This window comes from Lepidochelys olivacea (genome assembly GCF_965140295.1).
Source record: "Lepidochelys olivacea isolate rLepOli2 genome assembly, chromosome: 20".
NCBI classification, from domain to species: domain Eukaryota; kingdom Metazoa; phylum Chordata; order Testudines; family Cheloniidae; genus Lepidochelys; species Lepidochelys olivacea.
Genome location: NC_140430.1, coordinates 5512158 through 5527321, shown reverse-complemented (window position 1 = coordinate 5527321; position 15164 = coordinate 5512158). Strand labels below are relative to the sequence as shown.

The 15164-nt window shown below is 52.0% G+C and overlaps 1 protein-coding gene across 3 annotated transcripts; it reads left to right on the top strand.

The window, feature by feature from the left end:
- On the top strand, window positions 1–7936 carry ZNF740 (zinc finger protein 740). Of its 3 annotated transcripts, none has more exons than XM_084610794.1 (7): window positions 1–114; window positions 1679–1919; window positions 2548–2679; window positions 2870–2956; window positions 3821–3944; window positions 4992–5110; window positions 7204–7936. In XM_084610794.1, exons 2-7 carry the CDS (start codon window positions 1902–1904, stop codon window positions 7291–7293), a joined length of 570 nt encoding a protein of 189 aa, XP_084466920.1. In that variant the 5' UTR covers window positions 1–114; window positions 1679–1901; the 3' UTR covers window positions 7294–7936. The 3 variants fall into 3 exon arrangements, with proteins under 3 accessions (XP_084466920.1, XP_084466921.1, XP_084466922.1); XM_084610795.1 differs by having other exon boundaries at window positions 1679–2058; XM_084610796.1 differs by having other exon boundaries at window positions 1679–2058; window positions 2870–2960.
- The last annotated feature ends 7228 nt before the right edge of the window (window positions 7937–15164 follow it).

Sequence of the window (15164 nt, the reverse complement as noted above, 5' to 3'; positions counted from 1 at the left end):
GTTCCGGGGTAGCGGCGGCGGCCGAGAGGGTTCGGGCCGCTGTTTGTAAACTTGTCTCCCGGGGGAGAGCAGGGAGGCAACGGCGGAGCCTGGAGCCCGCAGCGGCCGAGCCAGGTACGGACCCCCCAGCCAACGGGCAGCGGGCCCCGGGGGCCAACGGGCCCCGCCCCTACAGGGGGCCGGAGCCGGCTCGGCCCGGCCTTGCACCCCGCTGCGCCTCGGCCTTGCGCGCATGCGCTTGTACGCTCGCGCCGGGGCCCTTGCACGCTCGGGGGCTGTGGCTTGCACACTTACACCTACCCGCGTGCGCGGTCGCTTGCACACTCGTGGGCGTTGCGTCTTGCCCGCCCCCCACGCGCTTGTGCGCACACTCGTGCTCAGGCCTTGCACGCCCAGACACAAGCACAGGCTGCAACGTTGCACTCTTGGGTCACCGCCTTGGGCGTAGCTGCATGCTTGCACACCCGTGCTGTGGTTTGCACGCTTGTGCACAGGCTGGGGCTGTTGCACATGAGCATGGTGCAGATGCACTTGTATTTAGCAGTGCTCCCCTGCAACAACCTGCGTGCTTGTGCACACTTACCCTGTGTGCGCTCTGGGATGCTACATGGAGCACGTATTGTGGTGCCGACTTCCTCCGATTCAGGCACCGGACCTCACTTGTGCTGCACTGTGTTTCCGCACTCATAGTAGTTCACACCCATGTGTGTGTTGCTCTTCCTGCAAATCACAAACTTGCTCTCTCACTCCACTTCTGCATGCATGGACAGGAACCGCAATCCACATCTGATGAAGTGAGCTGTAGCTCATGAAAGCTGATGCTCAAATAAATTTGTTAGTCTCGAAGGTGCCACAAGTCCTCCTGTTCTTTTTGCGAATACAGACTAACACGGCTGTTACTCTGAAACCAATCCACAGTTACGTTCATTACTGCTTGCTCATTCGCAGTCTTACTGTATTTCCATGCAGCATCGCAGAGCAGGCAGCTGGCACTACAGAGTCAGATTTTATGTTTCCTGTTTCTAAGAATAGAAAGTTATGACTTCTAGACACTTTCTCCTGAACTACGAAATAATAATGTGGAAGAGCACCTAGTGCAGCCTTTCTGTATGTGTCGGTATTCGAAGAATGAAGGGGTGTGTTTGAACACAAGGTGGCAGTCAGGATTCCCAGGTTCTCTTCCCAGCGCTGGGATGGGAGTGTGGCTAGAGGTTAGGGCAGATCACTGAGAGTCATAACTCCTGGTTTCTACTCTCAGCTCTGACTGTGTGACCTGGGGCCAGCCACTTTACCTCTGTCTGTCTCCCCATCTGCAAAATGTTGTCAAGGCTAACTACACAGGGCTTAGAGAAGCTCATAAACATCCGATGAAGTGAGCTGTAGGTCACGAAAGCTCATGCTCAAATAAATTGGTTAGTCTCTAAGGTGCCACAAGTACTCCTTTTCTTTTTGCGAATACAGACTAACACGGCTGTTACTCTGAAACAGGAGAGAGAGTATTATGTGTCTTCTCCCCACCTTTCTGCAAAACCTCTGCTAATATTAAGCAATTAATTTTGCCTGGGTTCTCTTTGAATGAAAGTGCTTTGACTCACAGATAAAGAAGTTTCTTTCTCTAGCCATCCCTTGTCAATTGATTCAGTTATGCTTTTTTTTTTTTTTTTTTTTAAACTCACAGGCTCAGACTAAACCAGAGAAGTGTCTGCAGCAATATCGAGGCACGGCGATCAACCCCCTTTATCCAGAATCCATCCAGAAGCAGGGCTAGGGTTGGGATGACTCATCTGTAAAAGCGGTGCAGTCAGTTACCTTCCCGTCTAGCTTCTCCAGCTCCCGGCAGTGCTGGGAGAAGACTCCCTTATAACGCCACACACAATTCCAGGCTCTCAGAATCCAGAAAGATGTCGGCAAAGTGGAGGGTACTGGACAAGACCAGCAAAAAATGATTAACTGAAAAAATAAAATCTTTCTAATCGTAAAATTCTTTCCTGGGAGAGAATTAAGGCTAAAGAATTGTTACAATCCGTTTGTTGAGGACAGACAGACAAGATGGCTCAGGTAATGAGCCCCAATTTTCCCATCTGTAACAGGAATGCAACGTCACTGGGAGGTGACTGTCAAGCTGAATGGGCTGTAGAGCCCTTGGTGACCCACAGTGACAATGGGTAGAAGTAGATACTTAATGCAAACGATGTAGTTCTGATCAAACGGGGTATCTGTTGAATTAAACAGGAAGCTAAGTATGTGCAGCCAACACGATTGCAGACACAACACCACAATACTGGAATGCTTGCTCCCAAAACATTGCACTCCTTAAGCTCAAGGGAACTCTCCCATTCGCTACAAGTAGTATTAATTTATAGACCCACTTTGTAGACCTCCAGCCACTAGAGGGTGGTGTAGTTGCACATGTAGCTGACTATGTCGGATTCATTCTGATAGAGGGCACTGGCATGTGTGGGCAGTGGCTGGTTAGGTTATGGCTGGCTGGCTGGCTAAGCTCGGCTCAACCCTGCATCTTTCATGGTTGTTTGTCTCGTCTCTTAGGCGAGCCTCCTGGCCTGTGAGGGCCTCTCTGGGGTGTGCCTCGTGCCAACTGTTGCCAGCAAGAAGATGATGCCAAAACAGAGCTCCAAACAGACAGAGAATGGAGAGAGAGGGAACAGCCCGAACATGCTGGTATGTGGGGAGCTGTTACAGGTATCATCTCTACCCTGATCCTGCCCCATCACCATCTCTCTAGTCATGTCAATGACAGTGGGGGGTGTCTAAATGTAATGGCTCAGGGTGTCTCCAGAGGATTCTGGGGGGCAAGGGGCTCTGGAAATGAACACAGGGAAAGAACTGACCCCTGTTTTCTCTCCTTAAGGGTCTCCGCCAGGAGAGTGAGAAATCTCGCAGCCGTAAAGAGGCAGAGCCAGCAGAAGCATCGCAGCCAAAAAAGACCATTAAAAAGGCAGGTAATCGTCCGTCATATGGTCACGGAGGAGTGGGGCAGATGGGGCTGCCTTATGAAGTCTTACCACGCTCAGGGCCAGCCTGTCTTTCTGAGTGAGCTGTTGGCATTGTTGCCTGTTTCTCAGACAGCAGGGCATTTCAGGTGTTTAGCTTCAAACAGTCACGCGGCTCAGGCATCCAGCTCCTCGTGATCACACTGTTCAGCCTTGAGGGCCCAGCACCTTGAAGGCGAGAAATGAATTCACAGGCTCCAAGAGTGACACTGGGGTAAAGGTGGGGCAGTGACACACGATACCCTCAAACCAAAATGTGAACTCGCATCATGTGGCAGATACTAGCTCTCCCTGCAGTACTGAACCCGTCTCACCTGCAAGAAGAATCTCTGCTAAAATGGGAAGAGTGGTCTTGTGGGTAAAGCAATGGGACTTGGAATCGGAACTCCTGAGTTCTGTCCTTGGACCTGCCATAGACTCTCTGCATGGTCACAAGCATATCCTTTAACCTCTCGGTGTCTTAATCTTCCTTCTTACCTTCTAGGAGAATTGGGAGGCTAAACTATTTTGTATTGTAGCAGTAATCATGTACCTACCTCTTACGTAGAGTTTTTCATCGGGAGATCTCAAAGTGCTTCACAATCTTTAATGCAGTGGCTAGGGGCCCCGGAGTCCTGTTGTGCTAGGCACCGCACAGACACATGACAAAAATGGTCCCTGCCCTGATTAGTTCACAGGAGTGCTTGGACATCACCAAATGGAAGGGGGTAGGAAGGGGTGAATAGTTTGGCAGAACCTGACCCTAGAGCAGTGTTATGTGCTCGCTGTGCCATACGCTGGAACGGTGAGGGTCTGTCTGTGCTTCACAGGTGATGGTGATTGAGCAGAACGGCTCCTTCCAGCTGAGAATCCCCAAGAACTTTATTTGTGAGCACTGCTACGGAGCCTTTCGGAGCAGCTACCATCTCAAGAGACACATCCTCATCCATACTGGTAAAGAGCCAGGAGAGCGAGGGTCTTGCTCTGCTGATAGCTGCTGTGGGCCTTCTGGCTCAGAAGCAGAACGGGGGTGAAGCATTGAGAGGCTGATCCATAACTCCAGCTGCGTCTGTAGCTTGAGCTGTGTTCCAGAGGGGGCAGGGGCTCTATTAATCAAACAGCTCAGCTCTTTAAGCAAAAAGGTTGCAAGAGGGCACAAGTGTCCTAGCGATGTTTAATTCAGAACATGTACCTGCTTGGGCATTAGGTCTTGGGTGCAGAGTTTGCGAATGGTGCCTTCACTGCATTGCATTCTAGCTGCTACCAGTGGATCTGACTAGGCGCAAGCGGCTGTTGCCGTATGAGCCGTTCCTTGCTGAGAGCCTGGATCATGATGGTGGAAGATCTTCTGTCCCTAGTGCTCTGCCTCTCTTTGCTTTTCTGCTGCTTCGCCCCGAACAGCCCAGCTTGCGGAGAGCTGTGAGCTGTAGAATAGGGTGGGGCTGTGACATCAGAGAAAAGAGGGGGACCAAACAGGCTGTGCAGAGGGGATGCCGTGCGGGATTAAATCCATCCCTGTCCTGGTGAGTTTTCAAGGCAAAGTGGCGTGTGGTGCAGCCACGAGATCAGATGGTTACTCCGTTGCGGGGCAGGCACCTCTTGATCAGTTAATGCAGACCAGCCTGGTGAATGATCTTTCCGTCTGGGGGCAGCGCTGAATGGGGAGAATGCAGCGGCTTTGCAAATGGGTTAAGAGGCTGCCCACGGGCAGGGGGCAGCACAGAGGAAGGCGTGGAGACAGGACTAGGAAAGGGAAATGAAGAGGAGAGGTGGTTCGAAGTGGCATTATCGATAGGGGAAGTGGGGGGGCACAGTAGGAGACGAGGGCGGAGATGCAAGGCAAACAGACTGGCGTGGGGGTCTAGGGTAAGGCTGGGTCATGCAGGGCAGTGGGGATTCGGAGCCAGGCGGTGGCATGGGGCTGCGTGCCAGCACTGGGGGGAGGGGGGGGCAGTGGGCAGTACAAGCCTCCCTATCACAGCCCCTTCTGCTCTTCCCTAGGGGAGAAGCCGTTCGAGTGCGATCTGTGTGACATGCGCTTCATCCAGAAGTACCACCTGGAGCGCCACAAGCGGGTGCACAGCGGCGAAAAGCCCTACCAATGCGAGCGCTGCATGCAGGTAACCCCACCCCCACCCCCAGCCAGGCACGCCACCGAGCGAGGGGTGGGGTCGCTTTGCTGCAGATACTCCCCCACCCACGGCCCGCAAGGGTTACTCCTGCAGCAGCTGGGCGTGGGGAGGAGATGCCCCTTCCTGGGAAGAGGCATCAGCCCAGGCTCTGTACTTGGAAGGGCCTGGTCTCGCGCCGCCAAGCTCCGTGGTTTCCCAGAGCAGGGCGGTGTCTTATCACTGGGAGCTAGCATGCTCAGATCTGTGTGCACACAGCGGGGGAAGCCACTTCCTTCCTATCAGAACCAGCGGCCTCCTACGAACAGCCTGGATGAGGGCTTGCCGGGAATTCATTCCTGGTTCACTCTGGGCCCGTCAAATCTGCCTGGTGCTGCTTTTGGTCTGTCCCTAGCAGTGCAGGTCTGTGCCTAGGGCCCACAGAGCATGGCTCATCTTCCTAGCGCTGCAGAGGCATGAGCAAAGCTTCCCACAGCCCCCTGGGAAGTAGGGGATTGCGAAGGGTTTTAGGTCAGAAATTGCTGCCCTTTTAGGGTCCCTCCATTATCTATGACCTGAGAGCTGTGCGCACCGCCAGCTCTCCTGGACTTCTGCTGGGATTGCAGGTGCCCAGCAGCCAGCCAGGATGGCTCCCCCAAAACAGAGGCACCCCCAGTCGGTAGCCACGCATGGAAGCTGTTGGCCTAGCTGTCTTGCAGAGTCTGTGTCAGAGCTGGGTTAGACTCCAGGTTCCCACCGAGCAGAGCAGAACAGTGAACTGCTTAACCATGTGGGGCTGTCTCTTCTCTCTAGACACCGGCTCGTTCAGCTGAGCAGCATGGCTGGGCACTGGGCCAGGTCCTTGGTTACGATCCGGCCCCTTGTGCTCCTCAAACAGTGCAAAAGAGGTTGGATACTGGCTGAAAACAGCCAGTGGGGAATTCCCATGAGAGAAGTTAGGGGACCCACCCAGGGGTAATTAAAAGCTGGGGTAGAGAGTGGGGATAGGACATGGCTGTGCTAACCTTTCACTGCCGAAGTCAGTGGTTTTCAAACTTTTTTTTTTCTGGTGACCCAGTTGAAGAAAATTGTTGATGCCCATGACCCAACAGAGCTGGGGATGGGGGGTGAGGGAGGGGCTCGGGGCTGGGGCAGAGTGTTGGGGTGCAGGGGTGAGGGCTGCAGAGTGGGACCAGGAATGAGGGTTCAGGGTATGGGAGGGCGCTCTGGGCTGTGGCGAGGGGTTGGAGTGTGTGAGGGGGGTCAGGGCTCTGGGCTGGGGATGAGGGGCTTGGGGTGAAGGAGGGGGCTCAGGGCTGTGGCAGGGGGTTGGGATGTAGGAGGGGGTCAGGGCTCTGGGCTGGGGCTGGGGATGTGGGGTTTGAGGTGCAGGAAGGGGCTCCAGGTTTGGGGGGAGCTCAGGGCAGGGGGTTGCGGACACAGGCTTACCTCCGGCGGCTTCTGTTCAGCAGCGGGGGTGCTAAGGCAGGCTTCCCACCTGTCCTGGCACTGCGGACCATGCTGCGCCCCCAGAAGCAGCCAGCAGCAGGTACAGCTCCGTGCTCTGCCCCTGCCCTGAGCACCAGCCAATGGGAGTGCAGAGCCGGTGCTCAGGACGGGGGCAGAGCACAGAGCTCTGTGGCCCCCCTGCCTAAGAGCCAGACTTGCTGCTGGCCGCTTCTGGGGTGCAGCGCGGTGTTGGAACAGGTAGGGACTAGCCTGCCTTAGCCGGGCAGCACAGCCGACAGGACTTTTAACGGTAGTGCTAACCAGAGCTGCTGCGACCCACGGTTTGAAAACCAATGGCCTAAGCGACCCTAGGCCAGTTGTGTAAGCAAGAGCAGCCCTCCGACTACTATAACTTGGGCTGGGGTCAGCACAAAGCACCCTGAATGTGGGGGAGCTGGACCTGACTTCAGCTCCCCATGCTCAGCAGAGAATCTAGCCGTGCCTTGCTGTCCTAGGAGTCTTTCCTAGCTCCAGAGATTGGTCCTGCCGTTCCCATAACAGACTCCAACAGCGCACGCTGCCCTGCATTGGTGCTTTTCTTATTGGCTGGATTTGATGTTGCAATAACTCCCTTCTCTCTTCTCCATCTTTCGCAGAGCTTCTCCAGGACAGATCGGCTGCTTAGACACAAACGAATGTGCCAGGGCTGCCAGACCAAAACCCCTGACTCACAGCTGCTGCTTTAGGAGCCAGGGCGATGCATTGGAGAAGCTAGGAAGTGGACAGGATTTTCAGTTTTCTGTGTCTGGTTTTGCCTGCTCCTGCTCTCCCGGCCTAGGTGGGGCAGAGCTGAGGACTCTCCTAGACTCTCAGATGGGGTCTGGACACTGTAAATAAGATGAGGATGATCTGGAATCTCTACCCAACCAGCAGAAGCCACAGGCAGCTGTGTATAAACCTTCTTTTCCATTGGTTTGTTTTTGAAGTATCACCATTTGCCTCTCAGGAAAGGCTTCGGGGGACAACAGGGCAAAGCTAGCTACACTCACCTCAAACTCTTAACACTTGCCATCACCTGATCAACCAGCTCACGCCCAGGCAGAGCTCACAGGTATGAAATATAGCGGGGTGGAAATCAACTGTGGTGTTCTTCTGACTCTCTTTGTAACCAGTCTCACCGGAAGAGACCAACAAAGCGGTGGATTATGAGAAGCAGCTGTGGAGGATTTTGATTCAGGCGTGAAATGCAGAAACTCATCTCAGCCGAGAGCTTGGTTCTGAGGTCTGCGGAGCTTTTATTTCTAGGGTGTCTGATTTTATAACTGAGTTTCCTCCTGCTCTTTCCACCTTCAAGAAACAAGCGGGGACATTGGAGGGGGAGGGAGGAGAGCGCACCGTTGCGGGGGAGGGTGGCGGTTGCGGGGGCTCAGTTGAAACTCTTGTGACACCCAGCAACTCGTGCGATCAGTGTCTTGTGAAATGGTGTTGCGTGAGCAGCTGCTGCACACGTGGCGGGGGTGAACCCGCATGGAATCTGAATGTCTCTTAGCAACACCCAAACCCCTGATGATGACAGGCAGTGCTTCGGGGTATACAGCCCATGGCTGGGGGGGAACGGCTTCTGCAAGAGGCTGTCCTGCTTCCTTGGCCCCAGTGTGTGTGTATGTGAGGGTGCTTGGGGTGATCACATTACCACATGTCCCTGTGCCCCCTTGAATTCAGATCCTAGTCTGGTTCAAGGCAGCAACCCATAATCTGGCTTTCTCGGAAATGTTCTTGCCTCAAACGCTGCCGGGATTGGCTCATGCTCAGGAAGGCTTTCAGTTGCTTTGTAGTTTGGGATAAGATCTACCCCTTTGTGTTTGACCCCGTGGGCTAGCCAGGAATGGATCTTTGCAGTGTCTGTTGTGGATTTGCGGGGGGGAATGTAACCCACTCTCGGATTTCACTTCCAGTACATTAGTGCCCTGCCCACTTGGGGGTGGACACCACTTAAATAAACTGTGATCTCTCCGGCAACTCTCCAGTGGCCCAGGAGCAACTGCACAGTTCAGAGAGAGCTAGAAACAGCTAAAGAGACCTGCAGGGAAAGGCAGTTAAACTTCCTCTTCTGAAAGAAACAAACTATGAGCATGAGGGAGGGGGCCAGGCTCCCCAGCCATGCTCAGGAGCCCTGAGTGTTGCAAGCCAGAAAAAGCCTGTTACCAAAGTGATGACTCTGCCTCCCAAATCCCCCTCTTGGCTCCCAACGCACGTTCATACCCTGCATCTGAAAACTCAGGCCCAGCGAGTGTCCGCTAAAGATCAGACCTTTCCCGGCTGGTAACAAATGTGTGGGGAAGGAAGATGTTGTTCCCGTCTGCACCTTGTCTTCCACTCCCCCTGCAGTGACAGCAGTATATTGGATACTTCCTGCTCGGTGCTCTGCTGGGAGCCCCGCCCAGATGTCCCTGTCTAGGATGACCCACCCAGATGACCCATAGCGCAGGTCGAGCTAAGCTTAGTCTCTGTGCACAGCAGCTGGCGTCGCTGCAGCTCAGATCTCCTGTTTCTGCCCCAAGATGTCATTCGGTGCCCTGGTAATTCTTCTGGGGCAATGGGGAGCAGAGCGTAGGGGAAGGTTACACAGGGCAGTGAGAATCTGGACTCAGCTTTCTGAGCATCAGTGACACTGCAGCAAAGTGCTCTTGGGAAATGACCCAAATGCTCTTTAAAATGTCAGTGGCTCTGTCCCTTCTTAGTTCAAATCATGCAGCCCCCCCACCATTGCCCCCACGTAGCGAGCTACATAGCGAAATAAAATCCTTTCTGTAGCAGCTTTTCCCAGCAGCAGAGTGTGTTCTGCACTGGTGCAGCTTGGCCTTGTCCGGCGAAGGTAGATACTTCCTACGTTTCTTAGGCCAGCGGGGGCTCTGCTAATGTTAGCAAGTTGACCTTCTGTCTCCATCTCGCTGCTGTGTTCCCTTGGGTCTCTAGGTCCTTTCAGCCTCCCTTGCCCCCAGCTGCTCATCCTTCTCTCTCATCTCCTCCCCCCCGACCCCAACCCCATGTGCGTGCGCACTAAGGAAATAGGAATGGGTTTCTGTCTTGGATGTGGTTTTTTGTTTAGTTTTTTTTTTCCCCTTTACCCAAATATCTCAGTGAGACACTCTGTCGGGGGAGATTTGCAATGCTCCTTGCTGCCAGATTCTGCTCTGCGTTCCCCAGTCCCTCAAAGATGGGACTGAAAGCCAGTTTCCAAAGAGAACAGAGTTGTGTCTTTCCCTGCGCAGGACAGGGCACCCTGGCTTGGCCTGACGCATCCTTGGTTGATTTTGTAGGATCTCGACAGCCACGTGCTCTCCACACCTGCATGCTGGATACACCAGTATGAATGCTTTACTCGAGCGGTGCTCTTCGTCCAAATCTCTCCCCAGTGGAGTACAGCGTCTGCATATGCACTGTGGTCTCCTTTGGGGAACGGCTAGAGTAGAACCTGGTAGCCTGGGTTGTCTTTCCCAGGTGTCAAACACTACCTTTCCCCTGAGTCCATCTGGAGCTGTGAGTTCAGGGCACCTGAGCTCCTTAGATCCTGAAATCACAATGGTCCAATTTCCTGCTTGTATCTAACATACTTTGTTGTTGGGAGAGGTTAAATGGGCATCCTCTGCTTCTTGGCCAGACAAATGCAGGCTCTGCTTGTAACCATACAGAATGGAAGAGCGGAGTGTTAGTTACAACACTCCGTGATCCGCTCCTGCTGCCTGTTAAAGGCAGGCCGCCTCTTGGAGACCGTTTCAGAATGGTTCATTTTTGGTGCCATTTGCATGATTCTCGGTTAGGCCCCTGCAACCTCGACTTGGAATTGTTCCTTTTCAGTCTCCCTGCCCGAGAAAATCACACCCTGTTGTATGTCTGGAGCTTCTGGGTGTTGGCTGGAATCAAAGCATAGGCTGCTGGCGCCCATGGGGTCGGTTAGACTGAGGCATAGTGTTCCTCAAGGAAGCGCTGGAAGCCCCATTGATTCCGTCATTCAGAATCACACTAGGCAGAATGCCTGTGGCTCCGTTGTGGGGAGCAATGGGATGGGTGACTGGCTAGCTTCTCAGCTGGGAGTTCCATGTTGGCAGCACCTGGGTTGGCACAGCAGGGAAGGAAGTTCAGGACACTTCCACCACAGGCTCGTGGGCCAAGGTGTCCTGGACAGAAGAGGTGGTGGCTGTTTGAACAGTGTTGGGCCTTGCAACCTGGCTGTGGGGCATAAGGTTGTAGGAGTGTTGTATGGAAGCAGCTTCCAGGCCAACCACTGGTGATTACCATTCTAGCTGGTCCAGTCGGGTCAAAGCCGATGGAGAAGGAGACAAGTCACTTTTTCCACGAGTCTTTCCCTGCTCTCTTTCACCGATGATGGAATTTAAAGGAACTCTCAACATTTCCTGCTCCTCAGAGAAGCTGATAAGACTTTTTTTACCCTCTCTATTTGGTAAAAGGAGATTCCCTGCCTTCCACGCCCCCGTGTTGTGGTGAAGGGAGCTGAAATCAGCTTTACCTAGCCCCTTATCACATCAAAACATCAGCATCGCTGAGGAACTAGTATCTGGCTCCTACAGAGAGTTGGCCTATCAATCTTTTGGGCCCCCAGAAATCCTGACCTCTTTAAAAGATACCTCGTTGACAGTGTCTCACATCTGTAGAACGAGTTTTCATGGGTGGAGTCAACACTGAAAGCCTAGAGGCGTTAACGTGAAGTATCTTGGCCTGGAGAACATCACCAGAAAAACCTTTAATCCTAGACTTAAGATTCTCTTCCAAACAGGCGTGATTGGCTGTTCAGCCCTGGCTCCTTTGCCCCTTGGCAACAGTGGCTGAAATGGGATGTCCCGTTGTGTGTTTGCTGTCGCTATTTATTCTCCTGACCCCACCCAATGAGTAAGGCAATCGACTGGAAGTCAGAAGGTCATGGGTTCTAGGCCCAGCTCTGACACCGACCCTGGGCAGAGTACTGCTCCGTATCTGTGTTCTCCCTGCACTAATTATACTGACTCACTTTTGCAGAAAGAAGTATGAAGTTTTACTATTGGAACACGAATCTTCTATGTAGAACTGCTGAGGGTGGATCTTGGGGCGTTGGCTGTGACGTGACATTGGTTGGCCGCCTGTTACAATCTGGCTGTACTTCTGCCCAGCACCAGGGGGCAGTACAAGCTATTCTGTAGTCCTACTGGCAAAAGGGTGTTGGCAAACGGTTAGTTCGGTTAAACCAGATGCTGGTTTAGAAGACAGACTAACTCACTCTTGGTTTTGAACTTTCATAGCGGATGGAACACCTGTGGTCTGGGGCAGAGACCTCTAAATTATGGGAAACTGTTGGGTGGGAGCCTCACTGCTCAGATCCTCTGAGGGCCTGAAGCTGCCTGCGTTCAGTGTTGCAGAGTTCGATGCGTGTGTGGTCTGTGTGGCTGGGGTTTTTCTCAAAACCTGTTTTTTGACCTGGTGGTGAGGAGCTACTGCTGTCACTGCTGCTACAGACCGTCCTTCTCCTTGAGTAGCTGATGCATGCACACAGTGTGCTAGAGAAAGGGTTCGTCCATCTAGCTGACGCTGCAGGTTGCCAGTGCACTATAGAAGCTGCAGCTGTTTTGAAGCCTGAAGGTCAAATTGTTTGCAGCTGGGGCTTCCTTTTTCTAAACCATCTCTGCAGAGGTATTTCCATTCCCAGTAAAAAATATGGGTCTGGGGCTAAGAGGCTCATTGGATTCACCTACGGCTCATGCTCTGCAAACCCCCTCAGCTGATACATGGAAAAAGTATTCAGTTTTATATCTATAAATTAGTGACTTATGGTGATTTGAACATTTGTGTTTTTATTTTTAAATGCTCTTAAAAGTAACCTGTCATGACATTCCAGAGTGAATTAAGATCAATTGAATGAAGACCACTTTAATTCTGAATAAGAGCATTCACACAGGGATTTAATGCAGTTTAACTAATTCACTATAAATTCACACCTTTAATTAATTAGGATTAATTTTCCTTAGTTTCCCCTTATACACAAGCCCTTAACGAGCTGTGCCCTGGGATAAAGAGTAATATTGACAGATGTGTCGTGACTATGAGTTTATTCTTCCTAGCTGGTTTACAGCCGAATTGGCATGAGAAAGGTGGGGGCAGTGAAACTGACAAGGAACACAACTGAAACTGACGAGAAACAAAAGTTTCTCTGTCTGAGCTGGGTGCAAAAGGGCAATCTGGCTAGCACCCGCACTCCAAAATAAATCTACTGAAAAGTTGTCAGTTCTAGTAACACACACAAGACGATGTGTAAACTTGGCTTCTAACTTGACTGTAGCAAAGAGGCGTGTCCACACCTCATCTGTGCTGGGGAGTGTAGTTAAAACACTACAACCCTCCACTGTAAACATATTTTTCTGGTGCAATTCGGGGCTTCCCCTGCTTTTAAGCTAGGGTAAACCATGCTCTTGCAAGCCCCTTACTGCCACAGCGTGGTGCATTCGCACTGGTGCAGCCACAGTAATGCAGCTATGCCCAGCCCCTCTGAGGCTGAAAAGCAGGTGCGTTGCGGAGTCATGGGCGTCAGGCTGGCTGCTTCTCTGGAGTGGGGTGCAAAAGGGCACTTCATCTCCTCGTGCACCCATGTAAAACTCATTTTTCTTGTAGCATCTGTATCCAGTGAGCCCACATCTGGTGGCAGGTTGGGGGTAGGGGGGAAGGAGACTGTGTGAGTGTGTATTTCAGAGATGGGACCCTGCTCTCTAGTGTGCATGCATGACAAGCTCACCAGACTCTGGTCTGATTTGTGTTCAGATGTCTTCTCAGGTGAGGCCCATATCTGGAACGGCCCAGGGAAGAGGTTAGCTGTAGAGCAGTGTTCATGTGCATTATTAGACCTTGATCATGCCATTTCCCAGCTCCAGCCAGGATAATTTCCTCCCCACTTTGTGAGCATTTAAAAATCACCCAGACAGAAAACCACACGCCTGGCTGCAGTGAGGGGGTGTTTTCTGGCATGAGCCCCCAAAGGGCAGGGATTGGAAACCATGCCACCAGCTAAGCGTGAGAGAGATTCCACACACATGCACACCCTGGCCTGCCCTTGAGTCAAGGAGTGTGTGAACAAGAAGGGCATGGCTGTCCAGGTGTTCTTCACAAGCAGAATGAACACAGTCGCACTAGCCACACTGTGGCATGACTGATCCCTGAAGGCAGGCGCGAAGTGGCCCCTGAGTTGTCCCAGAACTACTGTTTTGACAGATGGACCAAGAACTCTCCTGTTAGTGAATCCGAGCTGAGTGATATCTGGAAAGTCCCATGGCTTACTTATTTGTCTTTTTTTTTTTTTTTAATTAAATATACTTATTTTGCGATGGGGGTGGGGGGAGCGTGTGTTACTGATGAGATAAATGAGAATCCCTTTTAAACTGTAGTTTTTATAAGATGTTATAAACTTGTATCTTTTTACCATTAGTGTGGTGTCTGTTCCTTTGTGACCTATTTAGAGTATTTAAATAAAAACTTGTTTTTTCTTTTCTAAACTCTACTCTGCTTCTTATCTCGGTTCACTCTAGGGGCTCGGATCCTGGTCTGAGCAGCAGTGAAGCGCCCCAAAAAAAAAAAAAAAGCCCATGTAGCATACAGTCAAGGCTTATGAAAAAGGGAGTAGTGATTTTTTGGGAGCTTAGCTGTGAGGCTCTTTAGAGGGCCCTTGCTTTCACAGAGCAAATACTTAATGTTCTGGACATCAGACCCCATTAAAAGGGTCCAGGGTTGGATGCCTGCAATCACTAGTCACGCTAGAAATTGTTCTAGCCCAATGGGCTCTTAGGTGTTCCCATAAGACAGATAATAAATAACACAATCTTGGCCTTTAAGTTTCAGTGAACCAAGAACTTCTCCCAAGTAGCTAAAGGGTCAAAAATCTGCTGTCACCAGGGTAAGTATGGATTTTAATTAACCCATGGAACTTTCTGCCACAACTTTGCTTTTTCATAAGGCTCAGGGTCAGCTAATGTGGATATTAATATTGGTTACAGGAGCGAGGATGGTGGAAAGTGCGTACCAGCCCTCCTCGTGTGATAGGACATAAGGTGCGTGGCTGGGGATTAGAGGAGCATTTCTGGTTCTTTGGCATCTCGTTGCCTAGTTAGCTATGAGAGGGTCTGGCATGTCCTCCTGGGCCGAATCATGGTCAGTCCGGAGCACTGGGGTAATGCGCTGTCACAATTTCTGTGTTTAATCAGTACCTTTGGGTTTGTCAGGCGTGTAACAGGATGTGGCCCTGGGTGGCGTTGCCCCTTGATTCTCTCTGCCTGCCTGCCTGCTCTGCAAGGGGGAAGCTTTGCTCCCTGACTTCCAACACTGCAGCCTCTGTCCTGCGGGGCCCTCCCTGCCCCCTCTGCTGAGGGGGCTTCCAAGCTGGGACCTTCGCTCTCCCATGTGCTGTGGAGCAGCAGCCTGCAGCTGGGGCTGGCTCTCCTGATGCTGTGTGGTTCCCCCTCCCCCCCGCGTTTGTGGGATTTGACACTTGTTTATGTCAGGAAAGCAGACGCAGTTGCAAGGAGGTTCTGCTTTTGAGCATGGGAAGCTGTGGAAATGAGGAAATATACAGAACCTCCTCCCA